The sequence below is a fragment of the Balaenoptera borealis genome, assembly GCF_965194805.1.
Source record: "Balaenoptera borealis genome assembly, chromosome: 3".
Lineage (NCBI taxonomy): Eukaryota > Metazoa > Chordata > Mammalia > Artiodactyla > Balaenopteridae > Balaenoptera > Balaenoptera borealis.
Window position 1 is genome coordinate 120712956 of NC_138866.1, and position 22905 is coordinate 120735860.

A 22905-nucleotide genomic window follows, 5' to 3' on the forward strand; every position below is an offset into this window, starting at 1 on the left:
ACCCCAGCTCTCATTGTGGTGTTCAGCATGTTCTTGGTCTGGCTGCTCTTCCTCACAGACCTGCAGTGAAGCATGGTAGTCAGCGTTGTGTAAACTGAGTTGACTCAACAGGGACTCCTGTAATGCGCTAATGGTCATTTTCCTCTTTATTTCACTTTCTGCAGAAACACCTTGTCCCATTGTTGTTTGTGAGTCCTGAATCCCCCACTTGAACATGTTTTACTGCTGAGGCTGCTCGTTGGCCTAGGGCACGTGTTTGTAACCAGCCTCCATATTTAATGTCTAGGGCATGAATCAGAGGACAGCATGTCTACACTGGCTGGAAGGCGGGGAATGAGACCAAAAATGATGATGCCCTTTGACTCCCAGCCACCCCAGCGTAAGTTAAAAGCTTGTCTTTTCCCGAGGGCTGCCAATCTATCCAGTCATGTTGGGGAACAACTATCAATGATCTCTTTGACCTCACTTGATCCTAACACAAAAAATAATCTACCAAAGCTTTGGCACCTTGAGGGAATAAGTATCAAACATTTGCCATATTTTGCAATTAATGTTTATTCTTGCAAGTAGCTTCTTTAATTTCAGTGCAAATAAGCTAAGAAGCCAATTTCCACAAGTCTCCCAGGCATTAGGGAAGTGACCAGTCTCTTTAAAAGTACATCGAGTCTCTGCAGGAGAGATGGGGCTGAAGATGGCTAGATGTCACAGTATTCCTTAGGCTTCCCGATACATAATCAGTGTTGATAGGCACCTGCGGAATTTTTTTTTTAGTTAATAGACGTTATATTTTAGAGGAGTTTTAGGTGGACAGCATGGAGTTTTTAAAGCAATATTTTTCAACCTTATCTGACCCATGCTTCACTTTCATAAGCATGAAAATTGCCCAGCCTCCTTTAATAATATTTTAAACTCAAAATAAGTTAACTGTCATGATTAAAAAACCAAAAAGCAATGGGACAGACCAATTATATTTTTAAACTAGTGTTTCTTCTCCCTGTTACTGTTTTCAAGGTGGGGAAGCCTTTCAGATTAGCTGGCACAATGGGACTTCCGGTTGAGGGTCCTCTGTGCCATTCTAGAGAGATAAGAAGCCACCTGCCTACCAATATCAAGTTTAAAAAACTATTTGATCTTGAAGTTATTTGCTCTGGACTGAACAGTAGGTTAGTAAACATTAACACTGTCAGATGCCTAGATTCAGATCCTGAAAGATCACTTTTTAGTTTAACCTAAATGAGCTTTTGGATTTTTATTCATTTCTTAAAAGATGTCCCATTTCAGAACTGTTAGCCGTCCCTGTTAACAAGTGACAGAGATTTTAAATAATCACAGATATCCTACACACAGAAGATGGCACCATATACTTGGAAACTGGTGGAATCCCTGAGAGTGTAAATGTCTGCACACACGCTGTCACTTGCATGAGATTCTAAAAATCAGCTTTGAAAGGGAAAGGGCCGATTTGCTAATAGGTCATTTCTGCACAAAGTAGTTTTTGCTTAGGGTCCATGATAAAAAAAAAGAGGGGCCTGTACTTGGAAGTGTGCAAGGAAAACCGGTTTCCCTCTCATCAGAGGTGCCCTGGACGGGCTCCCCAGGTTTAGAAGTGTCCAAAAAGAGTAAATTATTCCATTCCAGTTGCTTTTGATTTATAAGAAGATGGTAGCTTGTCTACTTACTTGTTTGTTTTATATAAGACTTTAGTTCTTGCCTGAACTGGCTTATTTTTAAAACTTGTAAAATTTGACTACCCCTATTCCTAGATTTGTTACTTTTAAATATGTTACACAGAAAAGATGTGCTGTATTAGTTGATGGCATTCCTGTTTTTTTTCTTTTTTTGGTGTGGGAAGGAGTATGCATAAATGTACAGTATTACTTAATTTGTGCCTCAACAGTTGGATGAGTGAGTGGATTCTTTAATTCAAGAATCTGAAACCAGGTTCCCAAATATACTTGTGATCTTCAGGTTTAGAGATATGCTTTTCCCCACGTGGCTTCAGTCCTTTTTCACAAGCTGGGATTCCCTGGAGTCTGCATCCCCCATCCACCTACCATGGCTTTAAATGTCTGAGCACTGTTGAGAAAGGCTTGGTGGTGTCAGGATGAGGTTCCATCAAAGGCCTTGCACCAGAAGCATTGGATTCTGATTCAGCTAATAGCTAATGATTGCCAACTGTATTCTAGACAGGCACTTTCACATTTTTAATTTACTTAATTTGGAAAAACTGGCAATGCCTTAAAGTCAACTTTGTTTTTCTTTTGTGAGAGTTCTCTGTACCTAAAACACTTTCAAGTTGCACTTCTTAGATAAAAATCAGGAGGCTTTTCCCCTCACCCTAGCCTTAATTCTGGAAAACATTGATTCTGAAACGCCCTACTTCTGAAAACTACCTGTCTTCCCCTGGAGGAGATGCTGACTGCCAAGGTGCCCTAAGACCTCTCCTCAGCCAGGTTTTCCAAGTTGTGTTTTATTCCAAGGGACCACCTGCAGCTTCTGATCCCTGAAGGCAGGGAAAGCCCCGGATTAGTTTCCCAGGCCTTGAGCGGGGGAGGGGTAGCACTGCTCCAGGGTCCCTGGCTGGTTGTGCCACCTGCTTGTTTGCACGTGGCAAAGAGAAAGCTGCAGAATAAAGGCCTCTATTTTATTGACTGGGATTTTCTTCACCAAAGTCATGTTGAGTGGCTCCCCAAAGATCTAGGGAGATTCTTGGTGACAAGACATTTTAATAGACTCCAGAGGCAAATTAAGTTTTATCACAAAGTTTGTGAAGTCCTTGCTTAAAGGGAAGAATAAAAAGATCCCATGTGTTTCTAGCCAACCCTGCCTGCTTACCTGTTTGGGGGATTTAGAGCTGGTTATCTTGATGTTAAACATTCTGCTTCTCCAGCTACTCTAAGGGAGTACCTAAGAAAAGTTTATATCCCAACTGGGCTTCTGATTTTGTTTGTTTGCATCTGTGGGATCGATAATGAAGCCTCATTAAAGAAGCACTTTGTCTTCATAGAAAGTTGTATGTGGAACATCTGTGTGAAAATTTGGATTTGTTTGCTAAATGCAGCAAATTGAATTCCTTAGCCAGTGTGGGAAGGAAAGAGGCAATTTAGGAAAAATCCATTTATCTTTTAATATGTGAATGGATGTGGCTGAGCTCCCAGACTGGAAGCAGGAAGAGATGGTGCCCTAGGCCTGTGTTTCATGCTTTTAGTTCTAGATTGGACCGTAAGAGTTCAGTTCCACTTGCATTCCTTTTAAGATGAAAACTGATTAAACAGCTACTATTCATTCAGCCTATAAATACCTATTTCATGCTTCATTCAGCAAGTAAGAAAAGACAGAATGAATTAGGAATATACTCAAAGGAAAAGGGACTTCTGTCTTTTTAAGCAAGAGAAAAAAATAATAGATACCCGAACCACCATTTGTTTGCTTATGGATTTATATTTTATGACATATTCAAGTAGATATTTTTAATAACTCATATAATAACTCATATAATCCATATTTATTGTAGAAGAATTGGAAAATAAAGATAAACCAAAAGAAATTTTTTAAAAAATTCTTCACCACTCTTCCCCACAAGATAATCACTGTTAACATTTTAGTAAAAATCTTCAGGGTTTTTTCTTTCTGTGTATATCTAGAGACGTATGCATAGGAGTGTGTTGATTTTTTAAAGCAAGTGTAAAACCCATGGCTAATTGTCCAAATTCAGCCAGCTGCCACCAAAAAGCCAAGGAAGTGGTCGTACAGTATGGGAGGGGGGCGCGGGGTAACTGCTCTTGAACTGTGATATGTGTGTGTCTGTGCAAGCATGTTAAGCATTTCTCTGTCTTGTGTTCATTCACAGCTGTGATTAGTGCCCATCCCATCCATTCCCTCGATAACCCTCACCATCATTTCCACTCCAGCAGCCTCGCTTCTCCAGCTCGCAGTCATCTCTACCACCCGGGCAGCTCATGGCCCATTGGCACATCCATGTCCCTTTCAGACAGGGCCAATTCCACAGGTGAGAGATGAGGATGGAGCCCCAGGCGGAAAGCATTCCGAAAAGCATCGGCAGGCTGCAATGGGGAGGACTTGCCCTGCTTAGAACGATTTGGAATTTTTTTTCAGTGTTATTTGTTTATCATAACGTTTCTGTTACTGACTCAAATTTGTTTCTATAAAATTCACTCCATTTTTTTCCCCTAAGTTTTAAGTGCTTAGGGCAAGGTGTTGTTTTGGTAAAAACGTAACTCTAATCACATAACCATGTCTTGTTTCCTCACCTTGCATCTTAATTCTGTCATATTTTCAGTTTGTTTATTTTTTTAATCCTCCAGTTTGAAAGGAAAATGTATTCTGGGTGATTTTCAGACACTAGATGTTGCCTTTGCCTAATGTTGGGAAGGTTCTTAGGGCAGCTATAAGGTAGTTCTAATGTTGGGTCTTAATTACTTACTTCTGCCGTGTTCCAAAGTAAGAGCAACACCTGGGACAGCAGGGCCAGTGGCCATGTTGAGCTTATGCATATTGTAAACCTCAGGTTGCCTAGTGGATGACTGAAATTAGAAAGGGCTCACAGGCATAGATCATCTCTAAAAATAGATAGGAAATTAGCCTGACGATCTGCAGTGTATTTAAAGATATACATTGCCAGACTAACATGCCCCAGTTTGGAAATCTTAAGAAACAGCTTTATCAAAACAGTTTTAAGGAAGAAAAAGTGAAGGTGAGAGGACAGCAAATGGAATAAATACTGTTCCTCATTAATTGAAAATTAATTTCCATCTTCTCAGTTTTAAGGTGCAAAAAAAAACCATTTCTCATCTATACAATGTACTCTTTTTCCATCATCTGAAACTTGTCTTTTAATATTTACATATGTTACTAGTAGAACTAAGTTTTGGTAGTTCTGGAAAATAGGGAATTTCAAGTGAATTCCATTTTAAAAGAACCTCAAAACTTCATGCTGGAAGCTTGGGTTGCCAGTAACATCCCTTCCTCCTTTACGTTTTGATCCATTATAAACATACCCAAAGCATCAAATGGAGGTCAAAGCTTATTAAGAGATGCCTGATAACTCTGAAAGTTATCTACTCCCAAACCTTTACTTGGTTTGGAGAATGCTGCTTGAACTCATGTCTAAAATTGGCCTCTCCCTCCCTCCAAATCCAGGTGTGGGGTCCTGCCTTTAGGGAAAGACAGTCTACAGGAGGCTATGGAGAACCAAAGGCTGCCTCACAGACATAATCTCAGATAGAACAGACAAGAAAGCAGCCCTCCAAACCTGCTCTTAGAAAGTGGTTTTTGTGTCCTGACTCTGTTTCTCCATTTTTAATGCAGAAAGACCTCACCCGCTGGGATATGGGCCTACCTAAGTGCATGGCAGGGTCTTCCCAGTCAGATCAGCCCCCTCCTCCTCCCTCTTGGACAAGGAGGGGGTTGAAGGTTGGCAAGAAGCATAGGGCTCCCGCCCACCCCTTGTCCAAGTGGTCCAGTGTTGATAAAAGCTTGGTTCTGTATGGATTCAGGCAGAAAGCAAAAAGAGGAAAAGTAACTATTTGTACCACTAAAGGGCTCCTTGTTTTAATGACCAGAGGAGATAAAAGAAGGTAAAACTTGTAATGGAGCCACTGAAGATGGATTTGAAATGTAGAGCAGGTATCTAGAAGTGATCAAAGTTCTCCTCCTGTTGTGTTTTCCTGTGTTTCTAGAGCCCAGTGTTACCACAGACCTGTAGATATGGGCTTGGCATGACTAGACCTTGTCCAGGGCCGTCTTTGCTCTAGAGGGCATTGGCTGTGTCTTTTCCTTGGACGTTTACTATGTCACTACCACCTGATGCAGAAAGCGTGCTTTCCACTTGCCCAAGCGCTCGGCCACTGTGCACTTTGTGTGTCTTAGACAACTCTGAGAGGTCAGTCAGGAAGTAGGTCCCTCACCAAAGCAGAAGTTTTAGTTACAGCATAGTTTCCCTCGTGGGCCAGAGGTGTTGCACAATTTCAGGGCACACCCTTCACAGAGAATACAGTGTGCTGGTGCCCTCTGGAGTTGCTCCACACTCTGATTCATGTAGGCAACCCTCTTTTCCTTTTTCACGTTTCCCACCATCTCTGGCCCTCAGAAGCGTATGCATCAAATTAAGGCAGTTGAGGCATCCAGGGTAGGCCTGTGTGCCCAGAGCTGACCTAACATATCTGCCAGTACAATCTGACATGGTCCAGGCTAGAGCCTGCTCTCTCTCTCCTCATCCTTGTTACCCTCGCTAACCAGCTTCCACCCGGCCCAGGATCACACAGGGTGGGACCAGCAGCTCCCCAGGTGTGGCGATAGCTGACCTGAGCAAGCATAAGAAGTGGGATCCTCAGTGCACCCTGGAAAGGACGAGAAGTGACCTAGGCCTGGGAGGGTTATCACAGCCAGGCTCTCAACACCTGGGGAGGGTGTATGAGTCCCTCATTGCTGGGACCCAAGGCCTTTAAGTTAAGGGAGTAGCACTCATGACTGCCATGGCCCATCTCCTGAGAGCCCAAGGGAACAGATTCATTGCTATCTCAGCAACAAAGGCAGGGAAAGGTTGGATTTCTGCAGGTTGCTCATGCATTACTGCTTAAAAGCATTTATTTTCCTTGATAAGGTTGAGGACTCTAGGAATCAAGGGAGGCCCTCCTTCAGGCTACCTGGTGCAGCCTATGGCCCTGAGCTGGTATCCTCCAGACCCCTCCTCAGGGTGGGGATGGTGATCTGCACCAGCTCACACTGTTTGAAAGGTCTTCCTCATATGGTGTCCCTGGGACTTGGTGCTGCTTCTGCCCCTGCAGAGTCGGGGGACGGGTGGTATTGGGCATGGAAGAGCAGTGTGATGTGTAGTGGCTGGAGCATGGACTTGGGACTCGGGCAGGGATTCGGAATCCTGCCCCATCGGTTCTGTGTCCTTGGGCCGTGCTTAACCTCCCAGTGTCTAATGAGTTACGAGGAGGATTGAATGAGCCAATGAGTATAAAGCACTTAACATGGTGCCTGGCTCAGAGTAAGCACTCGGGTAATTTACGAAGAAAAGAACCTTATCAATTACTCAAACCCTGTGTCTACCACTTCACATACATTTTCTTAATTAATCCTCGGTGAATTATGTGTTATTCTCCCTATTTTTATAGGTGAAGAAACAGATTCAGAGATTTGGTGACTGCCAAGTTCGCTCAGCTCGTATGTAGAGGTTAGGGTTCAGGTCTATCTGACTCCAAAGCCAGTGCTTTTTCTACCCCCCATGCTGCCTTCCAGAACAACTCTGACCCCTCTTCACATTTTTTTTTTAATTAATTAATTAATTTATTTATGGCTGTGTTGGGTCTTCGTTTCTGTGCGAGGGCCTTCTCCAGTTGCGGCAAGCGGGGGCCACTCTTCATCGCGGTGCGCGGGCCTCTCACCGTCGCGGCCTCTCCCGTCGCGGAGCACAGGCTCCAGACGCGCAGGCTCAGTAGTTGTGGCTCACGGACTTAGTTGTTCCACAGCATGTGGGATCCTCCCAGACCAGGGCTCGAACCCGTGTCCCCTGCACTGGCAGGCAGATTCTCAACCACTGCGCCGCCAGGGAAGCCCCCTCTTCACATATTTTGAGATGTTTGTCATGTTCTTCTTGAGTTTTCCCCTTCTCCAGGCTTTTTCTTTCTCTGGACCCCCAAATACCTCATGGCATGATCTTAAAGCCATTTACAGACCTCTGGACTGTCTGGTTGTCCAGGTCTCACTTGAGCTGTGGGGCTGTTGCTCTGGGGAGGGTGTGCACAGTAGCCAGAGAGCGTGCAGTGACCACCAGGCCTCGCAGGCGGAGCTGGTCCTGGTCAGGTACCCAGCCAGTCTTGGTGGTAAGACATGTTGTCTGTGAAAGGCTAGTCTCTGAGACTGTCAATCAGTGAGTGAAATTTTCCATTTTCTTTTCTTCTTCCTTTTATTTATTTATTTATTTATTTATTTACGGTTGCGTTGGGTCTTGGTTGCTACATGCGGGCTTTCTCTAGTTGCGGCGCGCGGGAGCTACTCTTCACTGCAGTGCGTGGGCTTCTCATTGCGGTGGCTTCTCTTGTTGCAGAGCACGGGCTCTAGGCACATGGGCTCAGTAGTTGTGGCTCGCGGACTCTAGAGCACAGGCTCAGTGGTTGTGGTGCACGGGCTTAGTTGCTCCGTGGCATGTGAGATCTTCCCAGACCAGGGCTCGAACCCGTGTCCCCTGCATTGGCAGGCGGATTCTTAACCACTGTGCCACCAGGGAAGTCCCTTCTTTTCTTCTTATTTACATCTTAGTAGACAACGTCTCAGGAACCTTGATATGTGCTCCATAGTGAGTACTGAGAAGAACTTTAAATCTATAAAATTGTGACCACTTGGTTGTGTAGGTGAAACAAATCCAGCATCTGGTTGACAGAATTGTTGGGGACTCTTAGATTAGACTGTTCTTACTTAGCCTTGACAGTGGTGCTAATTCATGTTCCCTTGGACTAGCATTGATCCTAAGTGCTTATTGAGCTGGTTTCAGGAGCCCTTAGAGGTAGCCAGAACCCTGGAATGTGCATATGTTCAATGGTAAAATAAATGCTAACATTTGGACTTTCCTGCTGTAGAATCTGTTCGAAACACCCCCAGCACTGACACCATGCCAGCCTCCTCGTCTCAAACATGCTGTACTGATCACCAGGATCCTGAAGGTGCTACCAGCTCCTCTTACTTGGCCAGCTCCCAAGAGGAAGATTCAGGCCAGAGTCTTCCTACAGCCCACGTTCGCCCTTCCCACCCACTGAAGAGCTTTGCTGTGCCAGCAATCCCTCCCCCAGGTCCTCCCACCTATGATCCAGCATTGCCAAGCACACCATTACTATCCCAGCAAGGTGAGTGGGGACAGCAGCACCACTGGAGGGGCCCTTTGGCTCTGGCTTATGGCACAAGTCACCTCTTCTTTGCAGAGTAACAAAGCAAATGTCCTCCAAGCTTATCCCTGCAATTTAGTGTCGCAGGGTGCATTGCCCCTCGCAGGGAGTATAAGGGCTCCTCCTTTGGGAACATATATAAACCAGAGAATAATTTGGCGGGGAGCAAGGGCTGACTTTCTGAATTGTGTTTTGGGTGCAGAGTCCTTGGTGGTAAAAGCCAGTGGCATGGGTATGAACAACAGATCTGGTCCGCCCAGCCTCCTCCCAGAGTTGCCTCACTCCATAGGGTTCCTGCCAGCTGGAGAAGGGTCAGGGAGGCCAAGACTTGGAAACAAGGAAGAACCTTAAGGTGGAGGAATAACCCTGCAGAAGGAAAGTTAACTCCTCGAGTTCACCCAGCTCAACAAAAGCCCTCTCACCTCAAAGGCGTGCTTTCTGTCTCCTACTCTTTAACATTTTTCTCTATTATGATGGTTTGTTTCAGAACAAATCACTGGTTTTCAAGCTTTCTGGTCTCAGGACGCTTTTTAACTCTTACAAGCTGTTGAAGCTGCACAAGAGCTTTTCTTCACATGGGTTGTACCTATCATTATTTACTATATTAGAAATCAAAACAGATTTTAAAACTATTCATTTAAAAATAGCAGTAAATCTATCATGTTAAGATAAATAGCATACTTTTCATGAAAAATATTTCAAAATAAAAAGATAGTGAGAAGAGTAGCATTGTCTTATATTTTTGCAGATCTCTTTAATGTCTGGCTTAATAGAAGACAGCTGGATTCTCACACCTGCTTCCGCATTTAATCTGTTGCAATATGTTGTTTTGGTTGAAGAAAATCTGGCCTCACAGATATGTAGTTGGAAAAGGGAAGATTATTTTTATCACCTTTTCAGACAACTGTGGAATATTCTTTTTTGATACTACAGCAAAACTCAACAAGTTGTAGTTTCTTATAGGTTTGTTTGTAATGTGGAATCAGAAACCATATAATTACTTGTACTCTGTTCCAGTAAATCCATATATCTTGTACTTTGAATGCGTGGTACTGAACATCACATATTGGTCTTTGGAAAGTAATGGTTCACTAAGTTATACGGATCCTCCGAATTTTGATACATTTTGATACATTTTGTTAAACAGTATCTAAAAATACATTCATTAATATCACCAACGTCTGTAAGTATTGGGAAACTCTCAAGCGCATGGTGGCAGATACAAGTTTTTCAAAATTCTAATTTTTCACTTTAAACTTAAATTTTATCATTGAAAGTAAATACTGTCCATTGTTTTCCCTGAAGTGACTGACTTCATTCACTTTCTAGAAAATATCTGCCAAATGCTCAAGTCTGAATAACCGGTTTGTGTGTCAGTCTTTCTCTGAACTAACATTGATGTTTCGTGAAGAAAGCAGCAGTTCAGCTCACAACTCAATTACAAGTGCCTTTATTGAGGACAGCTATTATGCTTTGGTGTACAGCAGAAGTATTTTACCCATATTTTCATTTTAGAATATTTAAAAGATGTGTAATCAAGGTTGAGATTTCATAACATAATTTTTGCTACTTCATTAACGATGATCTTAAACTGGCTCTTTTTAAACTTACAAGTATGCATGTCCATGAATAACTTTACAGTTCGGTGCCACTGCCTTAATTTGTGCTAAGGCTCCAGCAGTTTTACCCACTGTTGCTTTTGTACCATTGGTGGAAGGGCAAAAACTGTCTTGGCGTTATTATGAAAAGAGGTTTGACCTCCCAGATATCCTGCCAGGGGCCCTTGGGCCACCACACTTTGAGAGCAACTGGACTAGGAGATGAGCTTTCTAAAGCCAAATGGAACATTTGGCCTCTTGGATGCCCTTCTTTCTCCCTCCTGCCATCTTGTTCCAGTGCCTTTTCAGAGCAGGATCCCTGCCCTGGGACTGGGTGCGTCCCTCACCCTTAGCAGCATTTGGACCTTGGGTACCTTTGTGAGGTCTAGGGGAGCAGGCTCAGCCATACACCTGATGGTGCCCTTTCCCCCTCAGCTCTAAATCATCACATTCACTCGGTGAAGACGGCCTCCATCGGGACTTTAGGAAGGAGCCGGCCTCCTATGCCAGTGGTGGTTCCCAGTGCCCCTGAAGTGCAGGAGACCACAAGGATGCTGGAAGACTCCGAGAGTGTGAGTTCCCAGGGCCACCAGCCCCGCCAGGATGACTAGGTGCATGTCCCAAGGCCTGAGAGTGCACTGGGCACGCTGATACTCTGTGCTGGCCCAGAAGTGTGAGGCAGAGTCACTCAGTCACTCATCAGGCGAGCACTGAGCAGCTCCTGTGAGCTGGGACTGTGCTGAGGGTTTGATCTGCTTGGATTAGCTTGTCACACCAGCCCACCCATCTGCCTTCCTTTTAACTGTGTCCTGTCTCTCTGGTCCTCTTGTCTTGGTTTGAACCATCCACGTGTTCTTTTTCCCCTTAGTCCCCCTTCATGACCTTTCCTGAGCAGGATGCTGGAGAGGAAAGTGCCTGAATGGTTGCTCTCAAAACAAAAACCAACAGGGTCTCTCCTTGATCTTTCACTCCCACACTCCAATAAGTATGTTCTGCCTCTGCATTTCCAGGTACAGGACTCTCTTAGGAGGAGAGCTTGGGGCCCAGAGGTACAGGGGACATACCAACTGTGTTGGGTCCAACAGAGATTAGAAGGGACGAGTGGCGGGGCCTCTGGCCTGTGAGGTCCTCGTGACCCTGGCAGTGTGGGTTGGAGGAAAGGTATTCTGCAGTGGAAAGAAATGGTGGTTGCTGGCTTGGGCACATCCTGCAACCTCTGATGCTGCCGGGCCAGCAGGGGCTTGGGTGGTCCAGTCTCTCAGGCAGTTTTGTCACTGACCACTTGACGCTTTGACGTCTCTCTGTGGGCCCTCCTTCTGGACGGCTGCTTGGACTGTGCCTGGTAACAGTGTTCTCTTTTCTGTAGAGCTATGAACCAGATGAGCTGACCAAAGAGATGGCCCACCTGGAAGGACTGATGAAGGACCTGAACGCCATCACGACAGCATGACGACCTGGACCGGGACGTGACTCCGGACCTGAGTCTAGAAGTCTTGGGACTTAGCCTTGAAAACAAGGAGTTGTACAGAGCACGAGAGGACAGCACTTGAAAACACAGAGTGAGCAGGCCGCCCAGCCAGCACCCCCGCGTGGGGCCAGCTCCAGGCCTGGCCGCCTGCCTTCTCCTGGTCGGCCTGGAAGACGCCATGTCAAGGCAGCTTCCCTTTGCCTGCCGATACCCTGCAGGACTGGGCACCATGGGCCAAAATTTTGTGTCCAGGGAAGAGGCAAGAAGTGCAACCTCTGTTTCACTTTGTGGTCAGGCTGTGTCTTCATGCTGCGACGGCATCGCCTTTATGGAGTGTAGATGTTGGCATTTATGTACAATTTTATTTGTGTCCTATTTTATTTTACCTTCAAAAGAAAAACACTATCAACAACCAAGGAAGTCTGTGGTGTTCTCCACAAGTGGTTGACATTTGACTACTTGTTTGAATTATGTATGGAAAGTCATTGACAGTGTGGGTTGTTCCAGGGGTTGGCTTGTTTTGTGTTTTTGTTTTTATTTTTGATTCTGAGTCATTGCATCCTCTACCAGCTGTTAATCCATCACTTTGAGGGGGGGGGAGGAAATGTTGCATTGCTGTTTGTAAGCTTTTTTATTTTTTTTATTATAATTATTAAAGGCCTGACTTTCTCCTCTCATCACTGTGAGATTACAGATCTATCTGAATGAAATGTAACATTGAAAAGACTTGTTTGTTGCTTTCTGTGCAGTTGCAGTATTGGGGTGGGGGGGGCTGGGGGGGTTGGGAACTGGAAATTGAGGGGCTGCTGAGGTCCTGTGAATGTTTCAGTCATTGTACTTTCTTCCAGAAGCCTGCAGAGAATGGAAGCATCTTCTTCATTGTCCTGGCATGTCCATCTCTATTGTCACTAAGTTGCAACTGGAGTTTCATTTGGATCTAATTAAAAATTTCTTCTGTGCAATAGGTGGGTTCGAGGATGTAGCCGCCCTGGTGTCTTGGTCATATCCTGATAAGAATGTCCACGCTGAGGAGTCAGGCGCTGTATTGCAGGAGTGATGTAGGACAGGGCACGAGCCTGGCCGAGTTCCTGGGAAATCAGAGAAGAGGATAGAGACCCTTTCCTGCTGTTACCGTGTGTTCCCTTCGGGGAAGTCGGAAGTTAAGGAGGGAGCTTTGTTCCCATGTAGGACTCCTTGCTTCTCCCTAGTTCCTGTCCTCAGCCAGTCCAGCTCTCACTTCCACGCCTCAGAGCCCCGTGGGGAAGGCGTTAGCAAGAATGAAGCAGGCAGGGGGTGCAGCACCAGTGGGGCTCCCCACTTCTTTCTGAACATTGTTCTGTACGTAGCAGGGGACGGGGACAGCGGCCTCCCCAACTCCCGCACACCATCCCAGCAGCTCAGCTAAGCCCCTGATTTGAACAGGGCAGCAGGAGGTCTCTGAGGTGTGCTGAGAGGCTGGCCACACAAGAAGCCTTTGCCTTTGCAGGAGGTTCTTGTGTACTTTTTCTTAAAAATGTAAGGAGCTGAGTTTTTTTTTTTTGGTTTAATATTAAGAATCTATTAAGAAAAAATACAGGACTGACCCTCAGGCATCTTCCCCTACTCCCCAACAAATCCCCAGAAGAGAGTGTGGAAGGCAGTGCAGAAGGCAGATCGAGCTTTGGTTCTGTAGCCAAGAAGAGGTCAGCTGCTGAGAACACCAGTGGGCGCTCGGACCCGCCTGCCCCGGGGCCTGTGCTCTGCCCTGGCCACACAGGCACCCCACTTGCCTTTGTACCTTGGTTATTTCCCCTATTTAGGTCTTATCACACATTTGCTTTTCTAGAAGATGAACTCTATTTCTTAACTGGGGGCAATGAAAAGTGCAATGCTGGAACTCCTGTTGCCCTGCTAGCTGGTCACGGAGGATAGTGCCAGGCCGGATTCTGGAAACCCAGTGCACTTAAACTGATCCTGAAAAGAGCACTCAGAGCACTCTGGACACCAGGAGGGCTAGATTCCCCAGAAACTGTCTTACCTTTTGCCCAAAGAAACATGCTCGGTATTCGGGGCGTCCCCTCCCATGAACCCTGATACTTCGGTTACCTCAGGGCCTTGGCACCTGGATACTGCCACAGAACTGGGGTGGGGGGAGGGGCCTATTTTTAAATAACTGTTCAAAGTTGGGGGATTTTTTTAAATTAAGAAAAAGGAAAGTTATTCTGTATTGCACCTTTTCACAGTTTAATACATTTTCTTACATTTTCCTGTGATTTTTGAAATTAAACCATTGTGTGTCTTGTAATGTCCTAGTAGAGCTGCAGACCAGCAGATTCCTTCAGGAGGATTTGGAGCAAATGTGTCTGTTGCCTTGTCACCTGCTGGAAAGGGACCTGGAGGGCTGCTGGGGACTAGTTTCTGTACACACTTGTTTGGCCTTTTCTGTAGTTGATGCTGTAAACTCTATGGCTTTTTGAAAAACAATTTCATGTTTTTATTTAGTATTGGAAATCCAATACACTTTTTTTAATCCAATCAAACTCTGGTCTGGACAAAGTGTTATTTTCCTTTTTCCCTAGGAAAACAGAACTTCGGGGTCCCGTTTCCCATCCTCAAGTGGACTTCACCATTGCCCTCGTCACTGTAAAGGCAGGAGTTCGGAGGGGCGCCCAGGGCGCTGTAGCGGGTGAGCCAGGCGGTGATCTGGGTGTCCTCCAGCCCCAAAGACGAGCCCTGTCCCTGTCCCCACCCCCATGACCATTGCTCCCCTGCAGGGACTGAGAGCCCGAAGGATCAAAGACGACACCTGTCAGAAAGAGCCAGGTGCCCCGGCCCCCCCCACCCAGGCAGAAAAGCGCAGCCGTTCCTGAATGGTGTGCAGGCCGCGTCCCTGCTGTGGCAGCGTCCTGCGCAGCAGCTCGTCCTGTTGGCGCACAGCCTGGGACCCACGCTAGGCCCGGGCCTCCCCGCCCCCACCTCGCACAGGTGTGTGATGCCTAGAGCGGGTGTCTGCAAGGAGCCCCACCTTTCCCAGGCTGTTTCAACTTGTGACTGTGTTCACTGTGTCTCAGCTTGGGCTGCTGTGACAAAAATACCATAGACTAGGGGGCTTAAATAGCAAACTCTTATTTTCTTACAGTTCTGGAGGCTTGGAAGTCCAAAATCAAGGAAAGGGCAGATGTGGTGTCAGGTGAGGACCCACCTCCTGGTTCATAGATGCTGTCTTCTCACTGTGTCTCATGTGGCAGATGGGTGAGAGAGTTCTCTGGGGTCTCTTTTACCAGGGCACTAATCCCATTATTCGGCTCCTCATAGCCTAATAATCACCTTCAAGTACCATCATACTGGGGATTAGGATTTCGACATGTGAATTTGGAGAGACACAAACATTCGGTCCATAACACTCTGTAAGATTTCTCACAGTGTGTGAGAGTCTGGGCTCAGAATAGTGAGTGGGGAGCACAGCAGCCATAGGCCTGCCCTCCATGAGTGTGGAGTAGTGTGAGGGCTGGATACAGAGCCCAGCCTCCTTACTAACTGCTCCCTCAGCCCCAGGACTTCATCTGCTCTGCAGCCGAGTGTACTTTATGAAACCCAAATCCCATCATTCCCATTAGCCATGCCCCATTGGCCTCAGGGTGGAGTCAGCTCCCAGTGCCAGAGCCTGTGCCAGTCTGCCGCAGCCCCAGGCCAGACGCTGTCTCCTTGTGCACCCGGTGTCTAGCAGAGGAAGGCAACCTGGGACACGCCTTTCAGTCTTTGCATCCGGAACACCACTACCCCCGTGTTCTAACCGCCAGAGAACCGGTGGGGACCCTCCGCTGCATCCCTAGACGGAGCTCTTGGCACATTTTACAGTGATTTATCTGTTTTGAGTCTTTTTCCACTGGGCTGTGGACTCAGTGGGGACACAATTTCTCACTCTATGAAGGCCTAATGCCAAGGGCAGATTCTGACAATAGCAGATGCTTGTCTCCCAGAAGGATGGATAGACAGGCTGGAGGACTCATGGCCTGGAGTGTGTGGGAAGGCTTCCCGCATACACACGCCCACTCCCGCTCCCTTAGAGGGATCCTTGTAGGTCCCTAGTGTTACTGGTGCCAGGACCCTCCCATTCCAGCAGCCATGGCCCTTTGGTGTCCTGGGGTGAACTTGAAAGATAACAAAGACCTGTCTGCCTGGCACAGTTATAAGAAATGAGGCTGATACCACAATGATGAACTGGGTGCAAGGACTGTCCTCCAGTTGGTTCTAAGACAAACACTATGAACAAAGCTCTATATGAAGAAGAAATGCCCTCTTTCCCCAGTCTATCAGCCCCTCCCGAATTTAGACACCTTCCTGCCAGGAGTGGGGTGTCATCAGGAGAGACTGGAGAACAGCACTGAACCAGCCGTCAAACTGATGGCGAGGGGGCATGGGGCAGGGGACAGAAAAGCAGGGCCAGCCCTACCCATAGACGAGGGGCGTCAGACAGGAGGTGCCTGACTCTTCACCTTGGGTCTCCAGCTACCAAAGGAGAGAGTTCACCAGGGAGGGGGAGAGGGGACGAGGTGGGAGAGAGTAATTCAAGGAAATAGTACTTTACATTTTCCATAATCTTTTAAAAGTATGTAATGTTGAAAAAATGTTATCTGTGACTATAATTACCCTCTGAGCACAGTGGATGATGTTCATCTCAAGATGCTCTTTTACTCAACTATGGATTTGACTGGTTTGTGAAATGAAAACATGGGCCTAGAACTAAGCTCAGAAGGGGTGAGAGGGAGCTCTTGCTGTGCTATAGTGAGAAGAATTTGGAATTTCCTGAAATAATTGGGGGTGGAGAGGCAGCGGGTATATCAACAAGAAGATGAGAGAATGAGGGGCAGGTGGGAGGATGCCCGCAGTGGGAAGTGGCTGCCCTTAAAGTGCCCCAAAGAATGTTTTGAAATGAGAAGATGTGAGAGGTAATTTAGTGCGGTTTGCTCTTTGCATCTCCATGACGTAAACCCATCCAACTCCCCAAGTCTTGTATAACGTCTGCCATGTGCACAAGGCCTTGCACAAATTACTGGCTTTCTCCCTTCAAAGAAAGGGGCATCTGGGTCGACGTGGTGATGGATAGACCACAAGTCTGGCATGGTGATTGAGGGTGACCAAAAATGGGATTGGCTCAGAGCCAGAAGTGACCAAAAGAGTTTAAACCTGAGAGTTCGCAGAAATCGGGGCACAGGAGGGCACAAGACCTTTCCCACATCAAGGTATGGGAATCCCAATCCGCCTTATCCAGGTTTAAGTAGGCAGACTGACCTCAGCTGGTGTCTGGGTTGCAGTCATCTTACATTTCCACACCCTCCACCTCAGTGTCCTGCAGCAAAGCCCCATCACTCCATCACAGGTGTGCATACAGGTGCCTGCCCCTCATTAGTGGCTCTACCTTTGTGGAGCTGGTCTCGCCAAGGAGAATTCCGGGAGCCATTCTAAACTCTTCCCTCAACACCACAGTACATGGCTCAGCAAACCCTGCAGCTCTGTCTCTCAAGTGTCTCCAAACTGGCTCCTGTTGGTCATCTATTGGACAGACTCCTCATCGACCCATCCCCCCACCTCAGCCTCACTGGCAATCCAGCCTCCACACGATTTGATTTTTCTTTCTTTTTTTTTTAAATATCACAATACTTCATTTATTTATTGCATGAGTTTGGCAAACAGTACAAAACTTCAGCAACATTTTAAACATGTAAAAATGTCAAACGCTGAACGGTACTGGAAATCTGTTTTTACATAATTAGTAATAATGAGTACACAGGTAGGGTTCTGCAAAGCTAGCAAAATACCAAGGATGGCTTAGCTTCTGAACATATACCACAAACACACAAAAGCAATATAATTTATCTTTGTAAAAATTACAGCCAAGCAATAAAAAAGGATGTTAATAACGAAGATACTAACACGTATGTTCACTACGTATATCTTATACATTGAAATGCTACACCTTGTACCCTGAAATGCCATGTGTAGAGAGCCAGGCAGAGTAAATTTAGGCTCATCACGGAGGTTAAGAATTATCTGAGAATTTAATGCTTGTATGTAACATACTCAATTAAAACTTGCTATACACCAATTCCTAGATCACAACAATGCATTTCACTATATATCTGAGAAGTTGAGTCTTCTTTGTTGGCAGTGTAAAATTTTTGACCAGTATCAAAATTCTGGTAAAACACACATTGAAGGCGTTTTCTAGTGTATGCAATGTTTGGGGGCATTAAAGAATGTGGGAGAAATTCTTAGATGTCACACTACGTTTCTGCTGAGCTTTGTCAAACCAAACAGCTCAACTATAAGGCAAGAAAAATTAACCCCCCTATAACAGACTAGTGGGTCTTACCAAATAAAGATAAGAATTCAACCTTAGGAAAAAACTCCCTACCTCCCTACATAAGCAGATCTGAAACAGTGGGCACTAAAATGAACATCTAAAAATTACCTAACATCTTGATATTCAGTCATTGGTTCAGAAGCCTGACAATTTTTTGGTATATTCTATCTAATTAATGTTTCAGAATCAGCACCAGTCCCCAAAACCTCAAATTGTAATATTTAATCTTCATTCAAATACATCCTTTCGTGCTGTATTAACACAACAATCAAATTAAAGCTGAATTTACTCAATTATTATATATTTTTTGCGTATACTGGTAGGAACTTAAATTTTTTTATTTACTTGTGTTTCTGTTTTGGGGCACTTTGACTGAAGAGAAACTCATTTCACAGGATTACATCTTGCTAAAGCATTCCTTAGCATTGGTCCAAACTTGAATTCCCTTTTTGCACATACTGATCTGCAGGACTGCATAGCTTACGAGGGCCTCCTTTAAATCACGGTTCTTTTGTTCTTTGAAGCGTTCAATATCAGCCCAAGCATTTCTGACAAATTCTCTGCCTTCCAGATTTTTAGAGTTAAGTTGTTGTTCTCCTAGCACCTTTATTCTGGCGTCTCTCTGCTCTGGAGTTTCATGACCAAAGAGCTGGGTAGTCATTCCCTTCAAAGAAAATGTTCTCAGGGTCCCAGTTGCCAGTTCCTCACACTGCTGCTTCTTGGATGCTAAGTCCTGAGCAGCCATCTCCGAGTCATACTGCATAAGTTCATGTTTCCTGCACACAGCCCGCATTTTATGCATGGCTTCTGCATAAAAAAAGATACTCCTTTAACTGATCTGCATAATGTTCTTCATCTTCCAAAATATCGTCAGTAGAAGATGCATACACATCCCTATGATGATCAGTACTCTGCAGTCCATCACCCATTTCTTTTTTCTATGGCTCTCCACTCACTGAAAACTCGCCCGTAATTCCCATGTACTTTATATACACCGTACAGTCGATCTGCTACTCTCGCTCTGACTCGAAGAAGATATGCGATGACAGAGTGTAGTTCATCACTGTAGTGTTTTAGTTCGGTAAATCTCTTGCCTGGGTTTTTCACTCCGAATGTTGCATTAAGCGCTTTTAACCTGCAGTCTGCCTTCAGCTGAAATCCTGTTTCATTCACAGTCTCCTCCCAGTTACCTGCCTGTGTTAAAAACAAATAGAAGATTTTGTCTCTACAGAGGACGGGATATGAAGCAACTCTCAAGAAGAAGTTTTCTAAACCACTTCGTCGTCTTTCCATGAAATCCTAGTCCGTGTTGTCAGCAGAGAGTTTATGCCAAACAAATTCTGCTCTTTCTTCTGGTAGAGGTGGCACAACAATATGTGGATAGTAAACTAAAAGGTAGTTTCTCAACAACTCAAATTCACTCTGCCGCCTCCATAGTGAGTCTGTTAGGACACTCTGACCATCAATATGTTCAACTGACCTTGTTTCAATGAGGTAAGCAGTATATGTTTCTTGCAAGTTCATGGCATTTCTTCCAGTTTGCTTTTCTGCTTCTGAAACATTAATTTCTAGCTTCTTCAACCAAAAATTATTTTCTGTCATTGTGCCGTCCCCGGGGCCCTCGTCCCGGGCCCCCTCCGCTTCCTCACTGACCACAGACTCCAGCCCAGTGTCGGGGTGGCCCAGCTCTAGGGGCTCAGGCTGCAGAAGCCGCTCGGGATCGGGAGGTGTGTGCTCCATGGCTGCGGTTCAGCGTGGCCTGATTTGATTTTTCTAACTCAAATCTGGCCTCTCTCCCCTGCTCAACATTGTGCCATGGCTCCCCTCTCACCTGCCCCGCAAAATAGAATCCAGTGTGGCCCTGTCTACCTCTTGGCTTTTATTTGCCACTTTCTGCCCTTTGATCCAAATTTGGCCCTAGCAATACAGACCAATTTGCACTTACAGAGTAAGCCATGCAGTCTGACCTCTGTACTATTCCCTTTGCCTCAAATTATCTCCCTACCCCCTACCCTCAGTACTGGCTTTCTCTGCCTTGTAAATTTCTATTTATCTTTAAACACCCAGCCTAACCGTTCAGTCCGCTGAACCTGATGGTTCCTGTTCCTGTCCTCTGTCTCTTCTAATACACTGTGAACTCCTTAAGGAAAGCAATCATGCTTGTTTTGGTATTCTCCGTCCCAGTACCTAGCACATTAGAGGTGTTGACTCAACGAACTTGACAGGTGAGGAAGATGGACTTGCAGTCACTGTGGCCCAGTGCTGGGGGAATTTGACAAAATCCTAATCCTTCCCGAGAGCATGTACTCGGAAAGGTTTTGCAGCAGAGGTAAGGCTGAGCTGAGTCTAGGAATTAATGAGGCTTTCTATCTGGAGGGAGGAGGAGGCCAGTGCAGAGGTAGGAAGCTAACCCGCTTCACATGGGCATCAGATACCTTGAGAACAGATCCCAGCCATCCTGCATGGCGCTGGGGTTTCCAGGACTGTGCTAGGCCTCCTGTCACTGGATTAGGTGCCGGGGCCCCAGGATATGGAGGATGCACAGAGCTGCTGCTGTGCTCCCCCAAATCCCTGGGACACCGCAAGGGTAATGCTGGGCCCAGTCGAGCTGCATTTGGTTGGCCAGGTGCCACAGGTGGGGGTCAGTCCTAGTGAGTTCAGAATAAGATGAGTTTTTTCCATAAACTCAAACCCCAGCTGAGAATTCTGGGCAGCTTTCTGTAAGCGGACAGGAAGGGCTGGATCTATTCTCGAAGGCAGAATGATGGATCAGCCTCCCATAGACAAAGTTGCCTAGGAAATGGCAAGAGAACCAGCTGATGAACATTCTAGACCAACACACAGGAGGGAACCTGGCTGGAACTAAAGCCAAATGGATCTCCATGTGGGTGGGTGGGTGGTGTGAGAGAAGGAATATTACGGGCCAGTCAGCTTCTAGGGCCAGTTCCTCACCCTAGAAGCTGGAAATCATTCATGGTTTCACAAAGGTTCCCGAAGGCTGACTGCATGCCAGGCACTGAGGATGCGGAATGAGTACGACTGTCTCTATTGATGTGTTCACAGTCTAGAGGAGGACACAGACATTTAACAGACAGAAACTACCATCCAGCATGAAAAGTGCTAGGAGACCTGACCAAGTGATCTGGCAAAGTGAGGAAGGAACTTCCAACCATGACTGCAGCCTCTGCCAGTCACAGAGTAAGTACCTGTGAGAATGGTGGGGAATTCACTAGAGAAAGGAAACAGAGTTTCTTCCAGCACTGCTTGCACTAGATCTGAAAAGGAGGAAAGATTCAGATACTGGTGAAATTACAACAGAAAGACTTGTAAGTTATTTGCTCAAAAGAAAGTAAGGAATTTCCCCAACAGAGGACAAGAAACAACCCAAGTGGCAAACAAAAAGGGAAGCTAGTGCTTCCCTGGGGAAAAGCCTAATACCAGGAACCTGGAAGCAGGGAGAGGAGCCCTGGGACCTGGAAGGGAAACTTGTGAGAGGGTGGCCCAGGAGAAATCCACCTGTCAGGAAACGAAACCAAGGAAGCCTGACTGGCACTGCTGTATTTTAAAAATATGTAGAACTCCTCACCTCCCTTGAGAATTTGTTGAAGATTTTTGTGTCTATATTCATAAGGGATATCAGTCTGTAGTCTTCTTCTTTTGTACTTTTTTAGCTGGTTTTGGTATCCGTGTAATACTGGCTTCATCGAGTAAAGAAAGTTTTCCCTCCTTTTCTACGTTTTGGGAGAGTTTGTGAAGGATTGGTGTTTGTGGTTCTAAACATTTGATGGAATTCACCAATGAGGCCATCTGGTCCTGGGCTTTTCTTTATGGGAAGTTTATTCTGAATTGAATCTCTCCACCTGTTATAGGTCTGTTCAGATTCTCTGTTTCTCCTTGATTCAGTTTTGGCAGTTCGTGTGTTTCTAAGAATTTGTCCATTTTATCTAGGTTATCTGATTTGTTGGTGTACTGTTGTTCATAGAGTTCCCTTATGTCCCTTTTCACTTCTTAAAGGTTAATAGTAATATTCCATCTTTCATTCCTGCTGGTACTTTGAGTCTTCTCTATCTCTGTCCTTTGGTTTTTGGCAGTCAAGCTCTCTCTTTATGTGTGTGTGTGTGTGTGTGTGTGTGTGTGTGTGCAAGTAGCAAGTTTATTTTCTTCGATAAAGAATTAACAGAGTTGGACTTCCCTGGTGGCACAGCGGTTAAGAATCCACCTGCCAATGCAGGGGCACGGGTTCGAGCCCTGGTCCAGGAAGATCCCACATGTCGCAGAGCAACTAAGCTCATGCACCACAACTACTGAGCCTGCGCTCTAGAGCCTGCAAGCCACAACTACTGAAGCCCACGCGCCTAGAGCCCATGCTCTGCAACGAGAAGCCACCGCAATGAGAAGCCCACGTACCACAACGAAGAGTAGCCCCCGCTTGCCGCAACTAGAGAAAGCCTGCACCCAGCAACGAAGACCCAATGCAGACAATAAATAAATAAATTTATTAAAAAAAAAAAGAATTAACAGAGTTAATTTGATGTCCCCCAAATGAGGTAACATTGAAATATTTGCATATATATTCAAGGAAAACTTTCC

The 22905-nt window shown here is 45.7% G+C and overlaps 1 protein-coding gene and 1 pseudogene across 13 annotated transcripts in view; one reads left to right on the forward strand and one right to left on the reverse strand.

Moving 5' to 3' along the window:
- The window catches only part of NEO1 (neogenin 1), a 248171-nt gene extending 233680 nt beyond the window's left edge, over positions 1 to 14491 (forward strand). For 8 of the 12 annotated variants that reach the window (XM_082386912.1, XM_082386916.1, XM_082386908.1 and 5 more), the window contains 5 exons: positions 287 to 379; positions 3851 to 4009; positions 8604 to 8867; positions 10940 to 11076; positions 11871 to 14491. In XM_082386912.1, the coding sequence (XP_082243038.1) occupies positions 287 to 379; positions 3851 to 4009; positions 8604 to 8867; positions 10940 to 11076; positions 11871 to 11954 (737 nt within the window). In that variant the 3' untranslated portion in view covers positions 11955 to 14491. Of the gene's footprint in view, positions 1 to 164; positions 248 to 286; positions 380 to 3850; positions 4010 to 8603; positions 8868 to 10939; positions 11077 to 11870 lie in introns of those variants that run through there. The other 4 variants (XM_082386919.1, XM_082386911.1, XM_082386909.1 and 1 more) reach the window with 3 other exon arrangements.
- Positions 14492 to 14870: 379 nt separating this feature from the next.
- Positions 14871 to 20822, reverse strand: LOC309625786 (sorting nexin-4 pseudogene; annotated as a pseudogene). Its single transcript has one exon. The product of its transcript is annotated as a sorting nexin-4 pseudogene (transcript).
- Between the last annotated feature and the right edge of the window lie 2083 nt (positions 20823 to 22905).